The sequence below is a fragment of the Daktulosphaira vitifoliae genome, unplaced genomic scaffold (genome assembly GCF_025091365.1).
Source record: "Daktulosphaira vitifoliae isolate Bord-2020 unplaced genomic scaffold, ASM2509136v1 Scaffold_1, whole genome shotgun sequence".
Lineage (NCBI taxonomy): Eukaryota > Metazoa > Arthropoda > Insecta > Hemiptera > Phylloxeridae > Daktulosphaira > Daktulosphaira vitifoliae.
In genome coordinates, this window is record NW_026099572.1 from 74,976,496 (window position 1) to 75,001,540 (window position 25,045).

General features: G+C 24.5%; 1 protein-coding gene across 4 annotated transcripts; it reads right to left on the minus strand.

Moving 5' to 3' along the window:
- Positions 1-5,299: 5,299 nt before the first annotated feature.
- LOC126893695 (bumetanide-sensitive sodium-(potassium)-chloride cotransporter-like) lies at positions 5,300-24,105 on the minus strand. Of its 4 annotated transcripts, XM_050664121.1 has the most exons (20): positions 23,344-24,105; positions 22,932-23,001; positions 20,817-20,916; positions 20,303-20,419; positions 20,049-20,207; positions 14,870-15,131; positions 14,539-14,789; positions 12,627-12,741; positions 12,433-12,572; positions 11,828-12,031; positions 10,965-11,196; positions 10,752-10,873; positions 10,562-10,697; positions 10,280-10,491; positions 9,688-9,926; positions 8,681-8,892; positions 7,009-7,120; positions 6,607-6,725; positions 6,351-6,456; positions 5,300-6,275 (listed from the first exon to the last, which is right to left on the minus strand). In XM_050664121.1, exons 1-20 carry the CDS (start codon positions 24,068-24,070, stop codon positions 6,146-6,148), a joined length of 3,765 nt encoding a protein of 1,254 aa, XP_050520078.1. In that variant the 5' UTR covers positions 24,071-24,105; the 3' UTR covers positions 5,300-6,145. The 4 variants fall into 4 exon arrangements, with proteins under 4 accessions (XP_050520078.1, XP_050520080.1, XP_050520081.1 ...); XM_050664123.1 differs by lacking the exons at positions 20,817-20,916; positions 22,932-23,001; positions 23,344-24,105 and adding an exon at positions 20,495-20,587; XM_050664122.1 differs by lacking the exons at positions 5,300-6,275; positions 6,351-6,456; positions 6,607-6,725 and having other exon boundaries at positions 7,010-7,120; positions 8,766-8,892.
- Between the last annotated feature and the right edge of the window lie 940 nt (positions 24,106-25,045).

The window sequence follows — 25,045 nt, forward strand, 5'->3', positions numbered from 1 at the left end:
ATATTGTATTAATATACGCAGGAAATAATTAAAACAAAGTTCAATTAAGCATAGTTAATAATACACAATTGAATATAGATGAGTGTTGCAACAGGTAATTTAATAATTAAATATGGTAGCTAAACCCTTAATAATCTTTTATTATAAAAGAAGCTGTGGGTTAAATACTCACATATTTTAAAAACATTAAAATTTTAAATACTGCGTTAGTATTGATGTCAGTATAGATAAATGTCATCTATTCGTATACAAACTAAAACCTGACCAAAATTGAAGTTAATAAATATCTGCTGTGCACTAATAAATTTCTGATAAGGAAATAAATTTTCATTATTAATAGTGACATAAGTTAGAAGTTTATTCTATAATAAACAGACATTTAATAAAATAATTGTATACAATTTTTTTTATGATAATTTAAAAATAATTAACTGATAATTATATTTTGATGATAGTCACATTTACAGTTTAGATTTATGTTTATCTATGAATTTTAAAATTTTATGTATTTAATTAGAGAAAATCCTTGAAATATGCGAGAGGAGGCCGAGAAATGTCTAATGATTTATAATTGAAAGTTATCCACAGTTATTTTAAATTATTAGATAATTAACTTAATAAGATAGAAAATTAAAAGGTCTTTTATAAAAATGCCCAAATTTTCAGACATTTCTCAACAATTTCCCTCGTACTAAATAATTGGAAACTTTACAGCACTGATCATTAGACTATTTAATTTTTAATTGTACATTTATACACTGCGATTTAATTTGACACATGATGAATGAACTTGATAATTTAGACGCAAAAATAATCTTAAGTATACTATGTCTCTTTTTGATATTTTTACTATATAAATAACTTAGTCATTCAAAGGAAATTCAGAGCTATTACCATGTTATACATTGAACTGGAGCAGAATAGTGACGGACCAAATAAGAATGAAGTCTTCGAATAAAAGAATGAGAGATCGTTATTGTAAATTTCTTAAATTATCTGTGGAAAACATTTCGGAATTCATATGTAGAGTTTAGAAGTTAAATGTTTTGTTTATTTAGGTACACGTAGAGTAAATATTAGCTAAGGTTAAAATATTTGTATCAAACGTATCCTTTTTTTTAAAGAAGTCGTTAGTCATTTATAATTTAATTGGTACACTCATAATTTTCTGATAGCACAACAATTTAATAGCTACTATGCAATTACAAATTAGTAGAACAAGTTTAATTTGTTTTAAGTGGAGTCAATTAAAAATTTCTAATGGGTCATTTTCAGTTTATTCGACACGTTTGTAATTAAAAATGTCCATAAAAATTGGATTTGTATTGAAAATTACGAAGGAAATCTTACTTTTAATTAGTTTACTTAACATCAGAGGTAATTATTTTAATGACGACACTTAGCTGTACTGTTTTACAGTTAACTTCTTCATTGTATCACTTACGTCAATATATAAGTAGTTCTTTTGGAAAATTTTTGAGTATTATTTTTAAATCAATAATTAATAAGATTATAAATGTCACTGTATTTATCTAGAACAATAATTTACAGAATGTAATTGAAATATTTACCACTTACAGAAATTTGTTAAAATCTTAATTACAAATAATTTTTTTTGTTTATTCAATCCCATTAAATTAATAATTAATATCATTCAATTAATGTTTAATGTTAGGTTGAGCAAATTACTTTATATGAAATGTTTAATAGTAGTTGTTTTAGCTAGGGCTGTTTAATTAAAATGAAATATTTCTTAAATCTTTAGGTCCCTTTTATTTGGACTCGAGTTGAATTTTTCATTGCCATTCTGCATTTTTAAAATCATTTCGAAGTATTACATAAAAATTTGTGTATTTTGAATAAAAGATTATGAGATATTTGAACTTATAATTCTAAGAATTAAAGGACTGTATTATGTATATGAAGAATTTAAGGTAACTAGAAAATTGACTAAGAAACTAATGAATGGGTTTATGATTCATTTATGACGTTATTATGTATTTTTATTGTAAACGTTATCAAGATTAAACTTTTGAGCTATATATATTTTCCTTTTATTCTAATTTTTATTATAATAATTAACTATTTCTAATTATTTATAATTAACATTATAGTTATTCAAATTAATGATTTTATGACCAGAATTGTTCCGAGAGGGGTGTGTGAAGCGTCCACTCCCCCACTTTGCAATATTATCGTTTTATTCGATAATTATTTAATATAAGAGAATTCTACCAACAAGTAATCATTAAAAAAAAAATGGATAAGTCTAAAACAATTATTCAATCGCCAAAAATAAATTTTTCACCTTCATATTTCCCATTTTTTTTTAGCTTTTGGGCGTCTCTGTATGTCTCTGAACCACATTCGGTTAAGTTATGCGCTCCTTTTCCGACAAGGGTGACAAATATTATTTTAGGCTATGGTCTAGTCGTCTCAGACCGTAGTTTCACCTGTATTTGTGAATAATTTTTTCTAAAGCTAAATTTGTTTTTATCATTTAGGTGATAACTAATTGAATTACGTTACTAATAATTGTGACTTGTCGTCTACAAAATGCTACCATTGATATTTTCATGATTTTTGTACTTAATTTGATAAAATCTTAAGACGATCAATGCGTCAATGGTCACGTAACATTGACCGGCGCCAGTTGTATACGCAAACATCCGAGAAAACAAAATGCAAATTAAAGTAACAACCGTATCATCACAGTTAACAAAGCCGTATTGCGTATTCTCTCAGGTGAGAAGCCAAATTCTATGGGCGTCTTTAATATTTTTCGCTTCGTAGTATGAGGCTCATACGTCACAATAAGCGTGGCTTAAACTTGGCGCGACTAACCGCTGTTTTGAACATTTTTAAAAATAATGTGGTAATGGCCGGGCTCCGAAGAGACATTTAACGCGGAAAGCTGCGACAAGTCGTTAAAATATCGCATTTACTGTATTTATCCTCTCTCTCATTCTCGAGAAATTCAAGTACAAAATAATAAACTACTAAAATCGTCCGGCGCGCAGCTCCCTCGCCGTAAAGTGTATAGATAGTTTATTTTTTCTCACGTTGACCGGTCGCAAGGTCAACAGGATGTCTATTTTTAGATCAACTCCTCCTCCGTAACGGACCCGATCAAGTGTAGGGTATTCCCTCTCTTACCGTTATATTGGTTTTACTAAGTGGCTCAAAATTCGTTACTAGAAGCTAAACAATATTGCACACAGGACAACAAAAATATTGTGAAAATCGGGGTGAGAGAGAAAGAGTACTTGCGTATACCTAAACGCAACATATAATGGCGTGACGTGTTCGGTATGCCACACACTAGCACATGTTGATCCAAAAAGCGGACCTGTCATTGTACACGTACGCCAGTGGTCGCAGTTGCATAGCTAAGATTGCTGGTTTATCATGTACTCTGGTTTATGCATAAAAGATGTCTTGTCATTGCATTATATTGTTAAATTCTGTTGACATTGAGTTAATGGAAGTAGTAAATAGAAATGTTACAATAAATTAGTAGGCAAATAAAAATTTATCAAAAATTTTCTAATCGCACACATTTATTTTAGTTAAATCATGCACATACACCGTAAAGTATAATTATTTAAATAGAAAATTATAATATGTAGATATATGCGATTCATGTAGGTCCAGAATTTTTTTATGTGCCTTATTTTTTTGTAAAAGGTTGGAATTAGTGATTTTATGATGTTTGGGAACTACTTTATTTTAATTTTTAGTTTTGAAGGTGAAATGTTGTTTTTTCCTGTATGGTAACCGCTGATGTAACTAGGTGAGGACTTGAGGGTATTAGCCCCCATAAGCTTAAAATTAACCCCCCTCGAAATCATGATGTCTAGTACTTCAATAGGGCGTGGTGTGGCGCGGTGGTCACACTAGTTGTTGACAAAACTCTAGTGTTAAGCCGCGCCTACCGCCGTAGGTGAACGGATGGGTGACCATGCGTGCGCTTCTACGGTGGCGAAAAGCACCATGTTCCCAATGCAGAAGGCAACGGGAAACCACTGCACATAAATTTCCCCAGGATATACCAATGGTATTAACCAACCTAACGGTTGTAAAAAAAAAAAACTAATAATAATAACATTCAGCCTCATATACTTAAACTTCTAGTTAATGATGGTTACAGTTTAGCTTATGAAAACACATTAAATCATTAAACCCAATCATGAGATTCTAAAAATATTGCTTTATTGATATAATTTGGAGAGGATAACAACATTTTTTAAACGTCTATGCTTAAAATAATAAATATTATTTTTCGTTCATTTTGAAAAAGTTGGAATTTTTCAATTTGAAAAATGTGCAGGGTAACTTTTGGCGATTAGTATTTTTTTTATTTACTAATAATGAATGGTTATAAATAACGTGTAGTACACTTACTAGTCTAGTCTAGTCTAGACTAGATTAAAATTAAAAATTCCCTTTTTAATCGCAAAGAAAAGTTTTAGAGACTAGAATATTTAAATATAGTTTCAATATTAATATCTTTTAGCATTAACATTAATATCTACTAAAAGATTAAAGAATCATCATTTAGAAGTGTGTTTTATGATTGATAAATTACATTTTGATATAGACTAAATTTATTTCATTTAACTGCAAAAACTTGTAATTGTAGTGCACCTAGTAATTTATAATTAGGGAATATTAAAATGATTATATAAATGTTTTTATATAATCATTTTAATATCTTATTTATTGGTATTTATTAAGTTATTTTAAACACCAAGACTATGTTATTTTTCAGGGGTAGTTTTAATTCTTTGAATCTGATATCAGTTTTGTTTATTTGACCATTTGTTTTGAATTTTATTAATAATCAATTATTTAATGTAACAAATACAATATTTCTAGGAAATTCACAGGTATAAACATTTATCAAATATTTGCATTATTATATAAATAGTTAACTGAATTTTAATTATAGATTTAAAAATATTATGTTCTGAGATAAAAAACTATTTGATTAAAATACACATGTATGTTTATTTTCGAATAAAAGTATTTACATATTTTACTGGTGTCGCTATCTTTGCGTATTTAAATATATTATGTCTACTTAATAAAGTTGATAGAGCGAGTTTATTTTTATAAAGTGACAATGTATAGCTTTATGTTTTCAATTTTTTTAAACATTCGGTTTAAAAGTCTATATATATTATATATAGACATATTATAGTATGTATCGTACAGAGTGATCAGTATATTTTAATTTATTTTAATATTATTAGTGAAATTACATCTAATAAATGAAATTACCTTAATTCATTATCTTTTTATTTTTAAGTTTTCAATACATATGTATACATATTACAGCTAAACAAATAATTTCGTTTTTCCAAAATATATAAACTTAATACAAAGTTTGCATATAGTCAAGCTTCACCATATTTGGATTTTAATCTACAGTTATATAAATGTTGACCAGTTTGAAAATTTTTTTTCATTTTGCTATTAGGAGATTTTCCCATGTGAATGGGAAATCCCAAAAATCATAATTTTTACACATATTTTGAACATGAGTCCTATTAGCCTTTCTCAAATTAATTTTATCACCTTAATTTCTCTTGTTATCACATTTCGTTTAAAATTTCTCGAGAGTTTTTGAAGGATACTGGCAATGAATTTGTTTGAGAAACTGAAAGAGCGAGTATGCAGTCAGAGCGATGATTGCATACTGATCAGATTTAGAGAAAATGGATTAACCTTGACGGTAATTGACAGTGTTATGTAATTTTTTATCTGGTAATTTTATTAGAATCCTTATTTTTATCATAAAGACTTGCTTGACATGATAGGTATATAGATTTTGGAAAAAAATTAACTTTGAAAACTTAATTTTAAGACGTTATTCATATATATAAATGGGTATACGTATTTTTTTTTTAGGTGGGGTAAATTCCATTTGCTACCATTTCGATATATTTTTTTTAATTTACTCATGTGCATATCAATGAAGTTTATAAAATACCAGGTGAAATAAGCAAAAAAATATTGTTAAGTTAATCGTATGATAGTTAATTTGATTAATAGTTGACTTAAAATTATTGCATTTAATTTATGAACGATTGGTTTTTTAACTAACTATTATTATTATATTATAAACTATTATTATAAATATTTAAGCATATGCGGTGATCGTTGGAATATCATTTCCATTAACAAGAATGCACAAGGGAAGAACTCTTGTAATTGTATCAATCCAACACATATGAATTATGTTAAATTCCATTATTGGCTTTGGAACTGATCTGAGAAAAAAAAATTGAAAATGATTGTTACAAAATATGACAAAGTATGTATAATTTGCATATTATAAAACTTACAGTATAATCAATGTCGCTTCCATTGAATGAATTTCTATTAAATCTCTTACAAATAACGTTTTACTTGTATTTTCTATACTAAACCTATGATTGTATAGTTGATTTTCTAAACAAATAGAAAAAACAATAATATAAAAAATACTATGAACATTAATACCTCAGTTTGCATTGAAGTAAAATAATACGAATTCGAAGGGAATAAAAAAAAAAAAATTATCACTATGGAATATTAACAGGAGAATAAATTGTAAATTACCATTTATTCGTTTTAATAAAGAAGAGAAGTACAATAATGTTGAATGGCTCGTACTTTTGGCTTCAATTATTTCCACAAAATCAAAATTTACACGGAACATGGTTAAAAGTTCTTTTAATCTGTTAATCAGAGTTTCATTAAATTTAATAATACAACATAAACTTTCAGTAATACACATATATTTAAGAAATTAACAATGAAAATAAAAGAACTAACTAATTATATATGTTCTTTATTATTGATGGCAAGAGATTTTCAAAATAGTAAATGTAAAAAAAAATAAAATTAGTCAACATGGATGATAAATATCATCTTTGTTTTTTAACGTATCAAAAAGCTTGTATGTTAACGAAACAAAATTTTAATAATTTTTAACAATATTTAATAATTAATTTGATTTACTTTTTTTTTTCAATTTCCATGTTCATAGCTTCTGCAACACCAAAAATTCGGAATTTGCAATCCTTCCAAAAAATACTGGATTTTATTAAATAAGCGATAGTTAAGGATAATCCTGTTAGATAAATAAATTTAATGAATTATTCTTTCATATTAATCTCTACCATAATAATATGATATCTTCATAATAATACTGTGGTTGTATTTAAGCTCTTAAAATGTTAAGTTATATTTTGCATGACGCATATAACTTTTCCTTGAATCACAACCTTAAAACAAATGATGTTACTCTATATGTTATATTTGAAAACGAGTTTAACCCATAAAATTCTTTTATAGAACATCTAAATAGAAAACGTGATTAGAGAAATTTGTAACTTTCTATTTGGATTATTGACTTAAATTTTTCTTATCTCTTCAATCTTATTCTTAAAATTATTAATTTGTAGTTTCATCAATTTTTTTTGTGAGATAAATTATATAGCTTTATAATTTAATTATATATACAGGGTGATTTTTTTTATCATAACCCACTCAATTACTTACAGAATATTAATAATTTATAAATTTTTTTTTATTAATATCTTTAGTTACACATTATTCTTGAATTATTAACTATGTAATACTTTTTAAGTTCATCCCTTATGCCTGGTAAGGGTGTCAACTTTGTTTATTTATATGGTAACACATATTTTTAATTTAATAAAATGTTTGAGTTTTTAATTCAATAGTAAATGGCATTTGAATTTTTAATGAAACTTAATTTGTTTATTAGATATAAACATTTAAAGTTTCAAATTTTTGAGTTAATATATAGGTATAATACACAAGGGATTACAAATACAGGTAGCTAATTGGTTTTTTATGATATTGCTATCACAGCCACGGATTGTTTATTATCAATTATGACTATCAATAGATATACTTTTTGTATTGTCAGTTAGTGTATTTATAAACTCACAACAATGTACCTTACTATCATTGATAATAACAATGCTGTGTACCTGCTAATATCGATGTCATAAAAAATCAATTAGCTACCTGTATTTGTAATCCCTTGTGTATTATACCTATATATAATTGTCTGTGGCAATGATTTTTTTGCAATTTTTCTGTAATTCTTTTTGAGTTAGTATTTACTTTTAAATAATCCACTAATTTCTTAAAATTATACACTAACTACAGATTTGCATCGAAGCAATTCTTATGATAGTGATTTTAATCATTGTCAGATATCATCTATACTAGACCCAACTATGCCACGATTACATAGTGCCGTGACCGCACTGTGATACCGTTTTTTAATTAAGAATTAGCTATTTTATAACTATGGAAATAGTTTTGACTTAAAAAATATAATTTCATGATATTAGTAACTTTTTAATTGTCTAAAATTTTCAGCTTGCGAGCTACTAAATTCTAAAATAATAGTATTATATATTTTTGATTGGGTTTAAAGAATATTCAAAAAATTTAAATGTTAGTTTATTATCAGAATTCGTATTAATCAAACTATATTAAACATTTTATTCCTTCTACACCTACCTTTTACCATTCCATCTACCTTTTAAATAGATAAATTTTATAATTATTTGACAGTAATTGTCTGAATAATATCGACATATAAAACTCATCAGTTACATCTCAGAAGTTACATTTAAAAATACACTCATACCTCCATCATCAAATAACCACCATACGTCTACAGTACTCTTTGGCTGGTAGTCTATAAACAAAAAACTACTGGTATGAATATTTACAAAATGCTCTATTCTATTTTCTATTGGTGAAATTTGGCGTGGACAATTTTTTTTCGGCATCGAGTTATTTCTTACTATTGATGGATATCGAACCATTAAAGTTGAAATTTCATTCAAACTAGCTTCACTAAAACAAAATAAATATCATAGAATGTTTAATAAAACTGATTCAAAAATAAACAAATTCTGCATAAGTTATCAAAGTCACAGAATAAGGACCGTATTCTTTCACGAGGATAAGATCAACAGACTTCAATGTTTTTTTTTTTAATATACATTTTTAAATTTAATCTCATTCGCTGTCAATGATAGTAAAAATAATAGTAATATTATATTATAAGACAAAATTATTAGGTTTCATGTTATTAAAATTCTTAGATTTCTTAAAAATATTTCTTGAAAATATAAAAATATTATTATAAAAATATAAGGGTTGCCACGAGTGTCGGTAAGGACATTGGAAAATAATTGTTGTATCAAAATATTGATTTTTTTAAAAAATTTGTTAATATCTTTAAGTTTTATATTTTTTTCTGAGAAATTTCTCTAAAATTACCCTTAAGTATGGTTAAATTAAATTTAATAGTAAAAAAAAGTCATTAGGATAAGAATTACTCCCCTTCTCCTTGGAAATTATCTTATGGGTGTCCTTGTAATAATATCTAATATTTGTAAAATGAATACCAGTTTTAATGAAATGGATAACTCATCAAATCTTAAGAGATTTTGCTTTGGCCTTGTGATATTTTCTTTTTACTTCATCAGTAATACAACTGGATATGATATAAAAAATAAGTTGGTTAAATTTTATTAATGAAAACGATCCTATTAGTCGACATTGATACCTTATTTTTATATTTTTTATTTTATTAATTGGTAGATGTAATTGAGTGTAAAAATATAATTATTTGATAAACTGTACTTGAAAACGTTCAAATAAGAATGAAGCTCATTGTCTGAGCTGTCAAGCCAATCTGTTTTGTAACCAACCAATACAATGTTTGGCCTGAGTTGTCCGTGACCGCACATGTATGTCATTCGAACTGCTTCGTCTAGTTTTACACTATCCAAAACGTTGTATAAACAATTCAATTTACAGGATTTTAACCATTCTATCCCTTTATCCAAAATAACTTGCCGTTCTTTGTGCGATAGTTTTTCCTATATTATACCATGTTACAATTAATCACTAATATGAAACAAAGTGTTACCATTGTCTAAGATTCAATAATTTAAAATTAGAAAAAAATAATTAAAGTGAATCCTGAAAATGTAGACCGCAGTAGGATTAAATAATTGTTACTCGTTACTAAAAAAGGGTGTTCGTACAATTTGAATTAAGTATTAGATTTATAATTGATGATATATTTTAAAGTAAATATATCTTTACAAAAACAATTAATAAATATTTTAGTAATTTAAGATTTTTTTTTTTTTAATTGTTAAAAATAATTTAATTATCATAGTGATAAAGAAAATAAATTTAAGTATAAATTAAAAGAAATAATTTTCACCTTTTCTACATTGATACACACTAATAAACCATTTTTGTTAGCTATTAAGTGACCTAAAGATATTAATCCTTTTCTTAGATTCGGTTCACCTGATAGCACAGTTATATTTGTTAAGTAGTTTTTGGCGTGATATTTTATTATGTACACATTACGCAAATTTTTCAATATGCTTTTGTATCGTTGAATTTTCATCGATGATCCCCAATTTACTTCTAGAAATAATAATTATCATATCAAACAATAACTTAATGATCATATTAAACTACGTTAATTAAACACAACCCTCTTTTTTCCTAGAAGCAATTTTGTATAATATCCAAATACCGACAAAAACAAACATTGACATTGATGGGTCAATTGATATCATTACACTAAGGCAAATTATTGATCCAGCAAGGCTTAGCCATTTGTTATAAAACTAAAAAAATTATAAATATTTAGAAAAATATTTTGACAAGCAACTATATCATACCTTATATGTAGGTCTCCACCCCACATGATTGAAGTGAGCCACATGAAACGTGCTCAAATTAAGAAGAGCGTAAGCGCATAAATAAATTGTAGACATAAATGATGCAGCTTTGTTGAGTTCGCCTTGAATAATTTATATTATTTTTTTAAAATTTGTAATTTGAAATTATAAATATAAATAAGAATGTATAATAAATAAATAGAATAAAATTACTTATCATAAAGAAGGTAGATGTAACCAATACAGCAAAAATATGTGCATGGTATGGTTCGTTTGTTATTCCGTATCCTTTTGCTAAGTATTTAAGTAGAGGGTAAACCTGATCCTGGCCCATTCGTTGTAAAATCTTAGGCACTGATATTAATGCAGTTAAGGCAGTGCTGATAGTTGCGCCAAAAGTTCCTAAGTATATAAGTACAGGCCAATAAGATATTGTCTGCATAAGCTAAAATTGAAAATCCATATGAGAAGTTATAAGATCTCTAGTTATTAATGATGTTTATATACTAATATAAGAATAAGTAATCATAATTACTCATAATATTATAATGGTTTCTGTAATGTTTTTAGTATGCATATATGCATACTACAATTATTATATAAACCCATTTAAAAATCATTGTATGAAATATTTTGTTTCATTTAGAAAAAAACTTCGAAATGAACTTTAAAAACTACAAGAAGCATGGTAAAAATATAATTACTTTTATAGAAAATAAAACAAAATGATTGAAATTTCCGGAATGTTCATATAATATAACACATATATTAATAAGCTATTGAAAATATAAATCATTCATTACTTTTATTTTTTGATAATAAGGTTTGGTTTTCTTAGAATGGACCTTAGATGATATTGATTTCAAATAAATAAATAAATAATGAATAATTTATTTATTATTTATTAAAATTTAAGGAGAAATATCTGTTTTTAATGTGCAAAATGTGTTTAAAAATAAATAATTTTGGTTATACGATGTACTACTTCTTTATTATGCAATAGATAATTAGGATAATATACGATATATTATATTGTATATACAACACATAAGTTCTTCTTATAATTTTATAATTACTTTTACATTGGAGTATAAGCCTTCTTTACATGCTGGTACAAGAGATGTAGAACAATTTAAATAAGTTCCATTGAATAATTCTTCAGGAATGCCACTTGCTTCTCTTAGATGAACTGAACCAATTACCAACACTAACATGATGTAAGACATTATTGTGATAAATATTGATAAAAGTGTGCCCTTAGGTATAGATGCGCTGGGATCCTATAACAGAACACGACAATTTTAAAGTTATTTATTAATTGTCAACTGAATGAAAGGACATTCGTGTATGCTTATAAAAATTGTTTTGAATTTAATAATTTGTGACTATTTATGGACAATTACTACAATTATTAGTAACAAAAAAAACTTTTATTTGAAAGATACTTTTAATACTTATGAGGTTAAGGGTTACACTGAGATTATTAGATAATATATAGATTTATATTAATTTTGATGTCAAATCATATAAGTTTTTAAGTAGTTGAACATTATAATGATCTTTTTTAAATTAACATAAAATAAATTTTCTAATATGTTAAAAGTCAAAATTTAATATCAAAAATTATATTATTTAAATATATTATTTGGAATAATAACAATCAAAGTATTTGATAAATAACCTTAAGATCGCCAGAAATGTTTGCTCCAGCTTGTATGCCAGTAACTGAAGGAAAAAATATTGAAAATACCGCAAAAAAAGATAGTTTAATGTGATTCTCCATTCTATAGTCTGGGTACCAATTTTTCATAAACGTTTCCACTAAAAATAATGTTTTTTAAAATGTGATAATTTGTAATATTTTTTAGATCTTACTGTTGTATCCAGTAAATCCAGACGCTTTCGCAGTTATGTTTGTTGGACCTCTAATTGAGCCAATATAAACATTAAAAATACCTATTATAATTGCGAAAAGTAGAATGTCTTGAACCTATTCAAAAAATTCACCAACATTTTATTATGATTAAAATAAAAAATCTTAATTAATAAAAATAATAATAATAATATTGAGAAATTTTTAGCTTCAATGCGAAGCTGAGAAGGTATTATTTTAACCATGATGTGTTTTTATTTTTTGACTGTTGCCACTTTTCTCTTAACTTTCACTGGAACGATTTCTTTCAATGATACGTCAAAAAATCAAAAATCGTATATAGTCGAAGACATTACCCTTAAAAATTGAAATAATTTCCTTCGTTCTTCGTAATCTCCAAAAAAATTACAATTTTTAAATTCGGTAAATTTTGTCATTTTTTTCACTTTTTTTTTAAACTTCCATAACTTTTTTAAAAATTAAGAAATCAACATAGTTTTTTTTATTGAAACCTTAGATGTTTCCCTTTTATTTTATATCATTTTTTTGAAAACCTAACACTTAAACTGCTCACAGGGGGGATTTAAAATAGCAACTTTTTTACAAAAACTAACTTTTTTAACTTATTTTTTTAAAATGTTTCGGAAATATTGACACTTTTATATATATCTTAAATTAAAGCTAATGTAGTACACTTTAATTTGAAAAAAAAAATTTTACTTCTGGATTTGTCTTCATGGTGAAAATGACTAGCGTATTTAAAAATATGCTATTTTTGTGTTAAAATTCTGTGGTTTGTATTTTATTTTATTTTAAAATAAATGACAAGGGGATTACACTGATTTTCATAAATATTATATAATTCAAATTGATATAGTACAGAAAAATAAATTTATTTAAATTTTTTTGCTTTTTTTAAGTAGAGAAAAATAATATTGAAATTCGAACTAGCTTAAATTGCCATTTATTTCAGTCGACGGAAGCGACTTTTGCCGAATCGGTAACACTTGTGTCTTACGCGCTTGGGGACAAGGTTCCAACCCCTGTATTGCAAGGAAATTTTTTGCATTTTTTTTTAAATTCTTTTTAAGTTTCAACTCATTTGATTTTTATCAAATTTCAAGAAGAAATTTCTTATTTATATTAAAATTATTTTACTATATTTTAGGTTTTAGCTTCGATGCAAAACTGAGAGGGTATTTTTTTGTGACTATCATTAATTTTCTCTACTTTTTTCAACGATACGTCAAATGAATTATAAAATTGTATATTATATAATTATATATTATATTTTTGAATCTAAGAATTATTAATCATGTTATAAATAAGAAAATAGGAGTTCATTTTGCTTTTGTAATTATTCACCAGTTTCTTAGAAATTTTCTTCATAAAAATTGCTATACTAAATTATTAAATATTAATTTCATATTACGTTGTATTGTTATAATAGATATTTATTCATATATTATAATAATAAGTTAAAGAACTACTAACCAGGAATAATGAATGAAATAGGAATTAATTTTCCTTTTGGAATAATTCTTCAATTTCTTAAAATTAAACACTATCTACAGATTTGCATCGAAGCGTTTCTTATGATAGTGATTTTAATTACTGTCAGATTAAATCTACAGTGGATTCAACTATGCCACGTCTCCACTGTGCCGCAACTTCACTGTGCTGGGTTTTTTTGGTTTCTTATAGGTACATAATTTTTTAAATCATAAATCATAAAGTATTTTTATGATCATCCCTTATAAGGTTGTCAACTTAATTTTTTGAAATGGTAACATACATAATTAACTAGCTTATTTAATAAATTATATTTTTTATTAATAAAGTGCATCATGATAAGTAAATCAAGCTTTATAATGTGTAATTTTAATACATATGCATAATAAATATATTACTTACTATTGCTTCTCTATCCATTCCGATTGCACAAGTTATGCCCATTAGAATTATTAAAGATATTCCAACAGCTTTAAACCCAAATTCATTATCCATTATGTATATATCATAAGATTTTAGTAATAGGTTTAAAGATAGACAAAAGCCAATAGTATTGATAGCGGATGAAATAATGTTTGCAAGTGCTAAAAGAATACCAATTGAAGAACCAAATTCCGGTCCAATTGATCTGGAAATTATAAAATAAAGACCCCCTAAGAGAGGTTTTTATAACACTTATTTTACTGGAATATTATTGGTAATAGAATAATGTTTTATAGTATAAATAAATTACCTCCTCTTATACGACCATTTGTACTAATTGCAGATAATGAAAATGTTGTAATTAGAATTATCGTTAGAGAAATCAAAATTATAATTATTGAGTCCCGTATACCAGCTTGCCCAACAATCCATGGGAGTCGAAGAAAAAGCATGACACCCCAAATGCTTAATAAGCATGGTATTAATACGCCTTTTATCCATCCTAATTTTACTCCTTTACCAACGTCAATTTTTTTTTCCTCGTCATCGACTAATTTTTCATACGACTGAATCTAATTAAAAAAATATTTATTTAGAATTGCACTGGAGATAAAAAAAAATAGTTTGTACTATATTTTTGGGCATAACATGATAGATTTTTTTTTAATTAATGGACACCTGTTAAAGAGAGTGTAATATCTTAGAGTCCCTGTTAGATCCACTCCTGGTACTATAGAATAATGGTGAATTTAAAGAAGATAAGACGCTAAGGATTTATTTTTGTTATAGTATTAGATATGTAATAAAATGATCAAATTTTTTATAGATGAAGTGGTTAGAAGTGTTAGACATTTTGTACAATCAGAAGATTTNGAAGTGGTTAGAAGTGTTAGACATTTTGTACAATCAGGTTTATTGTTAAACTTTACAATACCGAGATAGGTTGACAATAATGTACAGATTAGAGTGCTGTGTCAAAGATAGAAAAATAGATGGGAAGATGTGTGCTGCGTAAATGAGAATTTAACGTGGATGTATGGTATGACTAGATGATAAATGTTATTTCCAAATATAGATTTATTGCTTATTAAAAAATATGTAAAAATATTAAGATTAGAGTATTAATAAGTCGTTCAGATCAAAATGCAAAAATTAAAAAAAAATTTAGAAGTGTTGTTTACATCTATTTGATTTTTAACCAATATACAATTATATTAGTTTATATCAACTCAAGTGTATTATTATATAGTTAATATAATACCAACACTAGAATATTATAAATAATCATTTTATTAATAATCATTGAGAGATGTAGGAGAAAAAAAAATTGAATTTTTCTCATATGAATTATTGGTGAGATTCTAATCAGGTGAAAAATCGAAAATCATAATAGAGTATTGCATTTAGTTGTAAATTACCACTTTTTTTGTCCATCTCTTTTCAAAGTTTAACGTGATGAGTAAAAATAAAGACTTTTAACTAAAACGTATTACTTAAATAAAAAAATGAAGGAGGCATCTAATGAGGTAAGCATAACTTTGTTTTTTAGATCATAATTAATACATTTTTTATTCAAATAATAAGCTTGATTTTATAGATATTATAATACAAAATTAATAAATTTTTAAACGATTAAAATTAATCAGGTAATTTGTATGATAATTATCGTAAATAATAGTTATTTTCTTTGTTATTGTGTAAATAGTTAATTATAATTACTTGATTAATCCATTGAGTATCATGTTTTAAAAATTTTGTTTCACTTATTTCACTCATGTTTACAAATCGACCCTACGAGAAAGACTAGATAGTACTGTCATTATAAAACATTAATATAATACTATGTATAGCAGACTCGGAAGGGGAAGTGTTTAGGAAGTCAGTTAGCCCACAATTATTTTATAATTATAAAGTGCAAAATAATTTATGTTTGTGCACAAAATGTATGTAGTTATTTCCATTAAGAGCATAAAGTTACTTATTTTTATTATTTTTGTATTATTTTTTATGTCCATAACAATCAATAAGCTATAATTTAATGTCAAGTGAAATTCGATTACTGATTTTTTTACAAAAATATCTTTTAGAAATACAATAAAATTATAGTTTACCAAACACAACTTTGAAATTAAACAAAAAAAGTCAATAACTCAAAGTATCTTTCATAAAAAGCCATAGCAAATGATTTGTCATATGATTTAAATATTTATTTTCTCATAAGATCTAAAGCTAGATCTATGTGTAAAAACCAGGAAACAAACTAAATACTGAGCCTAATTAAAAATTTTATGAACCTCAAAATTAAATAACAGATTTTTCAATGCGAATAAAATGTTTTATTGTAATATGAAATTAATCATTTAATCTTATCTAAAATTATAATATATTTAGTGACATCAACTCAAAACCAAACTAACTAGAATAAATTTGATTAAAAAAACTTAAATTCATACAACTTTTAATTTTCAATGAAACCTCAAACTTTTTATATTATAGATTATACAGTTGGAAAAAGAAAAATTTTTGCTTAAACATATTTTTTATATTTTCAACGAATTACAGTGATTTAAAGTTTTAAGGTGGTTAAATATAATGCGTAATTATTTTTAAAAGATGGTATTTTTATTGGGTCGTAAATTGATAGGTGCTACCGGTTTATAATATATTAGGGTGTACAATTTATTGTATTTTTTTGGACTGGTAGTGATTATCGATATACAACATGATAATGTTTGTGTTTAAAAAATAAGTACGATTTTTTATATCTTAATTGTTAGAAAAAATAAAATAATGTTTAGCTTTAATATTTTTGAAGATATTTTATGTGGAATAGTTAGGAATCATATAAAAACAATATTTTAAAGTGCCTTTTATAGTTTTAATAACACCCTTTTAGTTCTGCTATAAGTTATGAGACCGGGTCATAAGTTATTTAATAATTTGATGATTTAACATTTTTTATCTTTATCGATTTATTATTGTGGTTTTGTTATGAAATATAGGGGCGAATTGAATTGGGATCCTAGGGAGCTGGAGTATCCTTTTGAGATATGTTAATCGTACTGAAGAACAGTTAGAGTCAAAAAAAGGATAATCAGAACCAAAAACTTTTTCCTAAATACTTCCTATAGGAAAATGATACATTGATTCTTGATGAAATACAACGCTGCAAGTCATTCTTTTAGTTCACCTTATATGATGTTTTCTTACACATATACTTAGAATTTGTGTGATACATTTACATGGTAAAGTAAATAAAAGCTTTACTAATAAACATAATTGACAAACGAATATAGCTAGATATTTAGTTGATTAAATTTTTCTTAAAAATTTTATATAAACTAATAATAGTTGTTAAAACTTTTTGCATGCAAAGAATAATTTTATTTTTCTATCAAATATTCATAGCGTAAAATTTTACGATATGAATACTATAAAATACTTGTAATCTTTACTAAAGAATTGTATAGAAAAAAATAAACACACATTATTTACCATAACAAATAGTATGATATTTAGTAAGTTACGAAAAATAATTAATGAAAATTAAAGTTACGCCTTTGAAAGGTATGTTAGTAAGTACTGTGCCAACAGTTAAAAAACTATTCATATTTATATCGTGTAACAATAGTACTGGTTCAACGTATATAATATATTAATTAGTCTCGTGCGATTTTCGGTTATCATTTATGAACATTTTCGATGTTCTCCAGAGAGTTATAAAATTTATTTATCATAACCCTGGACATGATGTATAATTTGACATTTCTATAGAAAATGAGTTATAAATACATAAATACTTTAAAGTATATCATGTAAATGCATTTTTTATTGTTTAAACAACAAAAAATTTGTAAATATATCTATGTGAATTCAATGTAAAAGTTAATTAATTTGATAATTTCTATTTAATTTACTCAAATGCCAAAACTAATACACATGCAATGCATTTTGTTGCTTTAACTATGCTTATTGATGTATGATATCGTGTGTATTTAAACAAAAATCATCAAATAAAAGAATTAGTGTTACACTACGAATTTTTAACTTAATATACAACTATACATTTTTTTAAAACTTTTTTCATGATATTTTATGAAATTTTGTAATTTTTGTATAAAAATTATTATAATATCATTACTTTTCTATAATTGTGCTGAAATAATAATTCTTGTTAAAAGCAACCTTTTTACAAATGTTACATTAATAAAAAAAAGTTTAAACTAAATCATAAATGTACTTTTAAATCTAAATTTCTTCAAAACCTGGTTTTAAAATGATTGATTAAAGTATCGTTTCAATGTAAATTTAACTAATTATTATACTAACTAAAGATTCTATTTATTCTAACTTTACTTCATGATTATGTAGTTTGTGTCTACAATTTAAATAGTAAGAGAGATACACAATGCAAGTTAAATTAGAACACCATTATATTTAAAAGCTAATTTATTATTATTACAATTAAAATTGATCAAATTTATTTTATACATAAATTACTAGAACTTGTCTTAATATAGTACAAAACGCTTATTATTATATTATAATTAAATAATTATAAATTACATTTTCATCTAAAAAAAAAAATAGTGCTGTATAGGGATTTGTTTTTATTCGTAACAATATTTTTTGTTATTAACTGTTATTATAATTATAGTGCTTTGGTTGATTTTAAAGATTTTTTTAGTTGATACTAAAAAAAATATTTACTCTAAAAATAGTATGATTAAGGTAATAAAAATTATATTAATACAAAAACATTATATGTTAGCGAAAATAAACTTAGACATGTAAATTTAAAAGTTTATGTTTTGATACTAGTTTTTACCATTACTGAAATTATTGAGTACGATAAATTTACCACCTGAAATAAATTTTAATTTCTTAAATAAGTAAGCATATTATTCATGTATGTAATATATAAAATTTAGAGGTCAGATTTGAAGACAAAAAAACTATACTGTTTACTAATTAAATAAATTCAACTTATTTTATAACCAAACATTGATTTGATAAAAATTTTTATTACTAGATTATTAATTCATACAGTCTGCTAGCAAACGACTTGTTAAAAATTTTAAATGTTTTAAAATAATATAATCGTTATGTAATTTTAAATAATCAAACAAACCTATTTTAAAGAAAATTTTATTTAAAAAATAAACGACTTTCAATATTTATAAAATATAAAATAATATTACAAATTTTTTCAATAGTTTTTTTTATCTTCTAAGAGGTGAATAATGAGTTTTCTAAAAATTTTCATTTTCATATTTTCTTAGCTATGGGGTATATTTCTAACTATAACTAAAATTAACGTGCGAGTACGTGTGTTAATATAAATGAGTGTACTGTAAGTGACTTTATGATAGTAAAGGTGTGTTGCAATGTGCGATTTATTTTGAGAAATACTGAATTTGTTATCTTATCCTATATTACCCTATTATACAGAAAATTAATTAATTATTTTAGTTAATTAAATAATTTACTCTTGAAAACAATTCTAAATTCACATATTTTGTTGGTGTCACTTTTATTGCGATGTTGTGTGCATTGTTCATGTTCATTGCTAGGAGTAAACTTTTTTTAAAATTAATATCTTTATTAGTCCAATTACAACTGTACATAGCAAAATTCATACTTGATTCCTTTGCATTAAAATTAATAAAAAAATGTTTAAATAAAATTAATCTTAACACACAATATTATAAGATATGTTTTATATTTTGATTTTGAAATTAACCTGATATTCCAACTGTCCAAAAAAATAACAAGATATGTATAAATTTAGTAGTATTGCAAACGCTGTTGATAATAAATTTAATGTATTGAATGATGTCTTATTAGTTGAAAAAATATTCTGCAAAAAATAATATTTGAAATATTAAACTTTTATGATAAATACTTTGTAGAAACAAAAGTATCTATGTATTACGTATGTAGAAACCTATCCTTCTATTTGATGTCAATGATTATTTTATTTGTTATTCCTTTTTCAAAATTGACCCTTATATTATATTTTTGTTCTTTTTGCAAATATAATTAAACATTTTTAATACATAATATCATCATTATTTAAGTGAGATTAATAAATTTTTAAAAAAGAAAATTTCAGAATTAATCATGTTTCACAACTTGTTTTTGTTCGTGTTATCATATATCATAATTTTCATGAATTCATGATACTGAATAATAGTTCATAAAATTTTTATATACACAATAATTATATTTTTAATTTGCATTCCAAGTATTCTTACCGAAATAAAAACGAATGTCGTTATTATGAAGATATTTGAATTAATTGCTAATTGAATGATCGTCTGGGGTTTGGTAAATTGATTAAATTTCTTTATCATGCTAAACAGAAAAAAATATATATTTTTACATATTATAATTATTATAATAGGAAATCTAAGAATAATGATGTTTAAAACATTTTTATTTGGAGTTAAATGATGTCAAGTTCTTACATGATTTTCCAATGAAAAATTTGTAGGGGTTTCCACTTACATTATTTCTGATTAGTTATATTACATGCCAAAAATATTTTTATTGTAAAATGAGGCTTTGTAATTTATATTTATTTCAATGTGAACAGTCCCTATAACGTTTTTGACAATTGTAAAATTAATTCTATTTGTAATTATTGGGGCCAACTTTAGGTAAGAGTAAATTCTAGATAATCTGACCCACCAAGTTCTTTTTAACTACACACCTAGCTTGTAATATTTTTAATGATAAAGTTTTATTGACGAATATTTGACAATTATTATTCTCTTTTTGACTTATAATTTGTTTTACTACCTATAAACCAATAAAATATTATGTTGTTTTTTTACAAAAGTTACCTCTTTGTGTTCGACTACGTGTAAAACTTTATATATGTATCTTATTATATAATAAAATATTAAAAAATGTAGCAATGCTGGAAAAACTTAATAATTTCCAATTTTCAATTAATTTTTTTGAATAAGAGAGTATGGTGATATTATTTTGGGAAAATTATTTGCGTAGATGAGAAAAGTTTTTTTAACACTCTGTGATCGTTAAAAATTTTTGGGATTTTTTGAGAAAAATGCTCATTGCCTCTATTTTTTCTTTTATTTAAAACTTAAAATATTTTCTAGATATTCCAGAGGTACCCTGAAAATGTCGTTAAAATCCGTTAGTTTTAGTCTGAGTTATGAGCTTTTTTTCATACTTATATTTTTATTTAGACATCGTTTTGTTTGTATGCCTAATGTGCTAAATAATAATTAGTTGATTTTTATTAAATGTAATATTTAATACACATTTTGTATTTTTTTTTTTTTGTATTCATATAATAAGACATCAAGACATTGAAATATTATATTACGGGGTATATTTTTATAATCATTTATATTATTTTAATGTATTGAAACTAGTGAAGGGAAATATCGAATAGTAACTATCGAACTATTTAATAGTCATTCAAAAAATATTCGATAGTTTATGCTAAAAATAAACTATTCGGTTGTACAAATAATTCAAATAGTTTTTCGATAATTTTAGAAAACTATCGAATATTATTCAATAGTTTAAAATATTCGAAAATGCCTATCACTAATTGAAACTATAGTTTATTTATCTCAGCATTTAAAGTATAATTATTTCATTGGAGTTTGACATTATTATGCAATTTTTAATCCAACATTAACTTTAACTTTGATTTCAAATAAAACAATGTTATACTCTCACATTCCTTATCTTCATTATCATCAAATTATAATTTTCATTAATATATTTGTTATAATATATCAGTACAAGCATAAATTTACTTTTATATTTGAAATATTATTATATCATTGTGATGACATCAGGCAACAAATGTGAAATTTTACCTAAATATTTTGCTATTTATTCTTTTTTAATTTACTATTTTAACAATTAAATGTTTACTATATTTTTTCAATACTGATCCAGAAGCATAGGCGGACATTTAGTTATATTTTGAGGGGGGCTAACTTTTTTTACACAAAGTGACAAAGTGGACCAGAAGTAATAATTTTTGTGTAAAAGACTTATTGTGACCAGTATAGTCGGGTACTCCTACCGGAATCTGAGGTCTACTCGTTATTTACTTTCAAATTTTCATAAAGATAATAAGAAAATCAATTTGGCGGACACGATGAAATTGAATTTTATTGAATTTTTCCGAAACTGATGTACATGCTTGATGATTTAGTTAGAAGTATATATTAATATAAGTACATATTTTTAATAGAACCCATCACATTTGACATACGTGTTAAATTAATAATTTTTTAAAAATAATATTGGTAATAAATCAATATAATTAAAAATATAAGGTTGAAAAACTAATTCGTGTGAAATACATTAAATTAGCTTACTTGTTTACTTTAATATGATCCTTGATTAATAATTTCAGAATGTCAGTTGATATCACACTATTTTTCAACTCTATTTTTAAACAATTACAAGTTATACTATAAATATTAACAAACCATTACAGAGGACAGTAGATTTGAGTGTTATGTTAGAAAAAAATTATTTTACAGTTTTTGTAAGAATAAAAATGTTAAAAAACTTGTGAGTAGATTTACTATAAATATTTTTATTTTTACGAGTATTTTGCTATAAAAATATAATAAAGTAATTAATATTATTAATTATTTAAGCAAATAATAATCATTTAAATATGTTAACAAAAGTATATACAATAATGAAATTTGGCTGTAAAAACTATTAACTATAAATAAAGACAGGAGAAATAAAATTAAAAATTGTTTTTATTTTACTTGCCATTTGTTAACGTTTCACGACCAAAAGTTTCGTACCTAGAAGCAATAGTTTTTAATTGTGCTGATAATATCCAACATAAGCTCATAGTGAATACATCATAAACAACCACAATTAACATAGCATGAGTCACATTAACTGCTTCAATTACATAGATTACAAGGTATAAGTTTTCATAATTTTCAATGGGCACAATACCAATAAATGCATTTAAAATATTGTATCGGTAAATTACTCGATTGCCACTCTTAATTTTTACGGAATATTCTTTAATGAATATGGGAATAAATATCCATATCATCCATGATATAAACCATACTAATGAGTAAGCATTCGACAATTTAGTGCACTTTTTTTTAAATTTAAAAATAATATCATTATTATAATCATCGAAAGATAAAAAATCATCTCTCATAACATTAAATAATTCCCAAAACTCATTTGGTTTTTTAATGAATCTTATGACTTTAATTGTCGATGTGCAAATTGCCAAAATAATCAATATCATTTGAACGCATGCATTTAGGTCATTAGATAAATAATAATATCCTAAAATGCAACAAAATGCAGTAATAAATTCAAAAACTAATGGTATTAATAAAATGAATAATATAACAACGTGACTCCATTTGGTAAAAATGTGTAAATTCAATGAATTAAATATCAAGTGAAGTCTGCCAATTTTCATTAGTCGGTAGTTTAGTATATTTTTTTTCTTAACGCTCTTCATTTATAATTTTAGTTTCTTTGAAAATAGTAAATTTCCTGTAAAAAAAGAAAAATAAATAAAAATAATTTATTTTTGAAGTCTAAATACTAAAATGAAATAAACATAAACAGGATAATACTGTTGTCATGAAAACTTAGGTTAGCTCAAATAATTTTAATTTTATTTCTTAGTAGCATATTTTTTATTTTCTCAATTATTAAGTCAATTTTATCTATTTTAAGAATATTAAATTTATTTTTTAAAGAATAACATACATATTTAAACAGCTTATAAACAATATCGACTTGTCAAAAATAATTTTTGAACTATTATTTCAAAAAAATAGTTTAAAAAACCTAAAAAACACGCTTTTAAAGTATATCGAACTAAAAACTTAAAAATAATTTTTAAAATATACATAAAACAATAATAAACAAAAAATATTAGTATTATTGTGAAAAAAAAACTAAGGGCGCTCAATATACGAAATATATGGCTCAAAATCCCTATGCTATTTTTTACAATAATACTAGTATTTTTTGTTCATTATTGTTTTAAGCTTATTTTAAAAATTATTTTTAACTTTTTAGCTAAATATGATTTAAAAACATGTTTTTCAGTTTTTAGCTTCGATGCGAAGTTGGAAGGTATTAATTTTACCATGATGTGTTTTTTTTTTTATGTCTGTTTTTCTCAGCTCTCACTGGACCGATTTCTTTCAACAATACATCAAAGATCACAAATCGTATCTAGTCGAAGACATTACCCTCAAAATCGAAAAAATTTTCCTCGTTCCCCGCAAATAGGGGAAATATCCAAAAAAATTACAAATTTAAAAATCGCTAATTTTCGACATTTTTCAATTTTTTTCACTTAAAACTGCCATAACTATTTATAAATGACCAAATCAATATAATTTTTAGCTTCGATGCGAAGCTGAGAAGGTATTAATTTTACTATGATGTGTTTTTTTTTTTATTTTTTTTTTTGTGTCTG

Coding starts and splice junctions, on each gene's coding strand:
- LOC126893695 (XM_050664121.1), bottom strand. CDS start 24,070: ATGAAGAGCGTTAAGAAAAAAAATATACTAAACTACCGACTAATGAAA. Junction 20,420..20,816: donor CGACATTCGTTTTTATTTCG/GTAAGAATACTT, acceptor TATTTTTTGCAG/AATATTTTTTCAACTAATAA. Junction 12,573..12,626: donor TGGATTTACTGGATACAACA/GTAAGATCTAAA, acceptor CATTATTTTTAG/TGGAAACGTTTATGAAAAAT.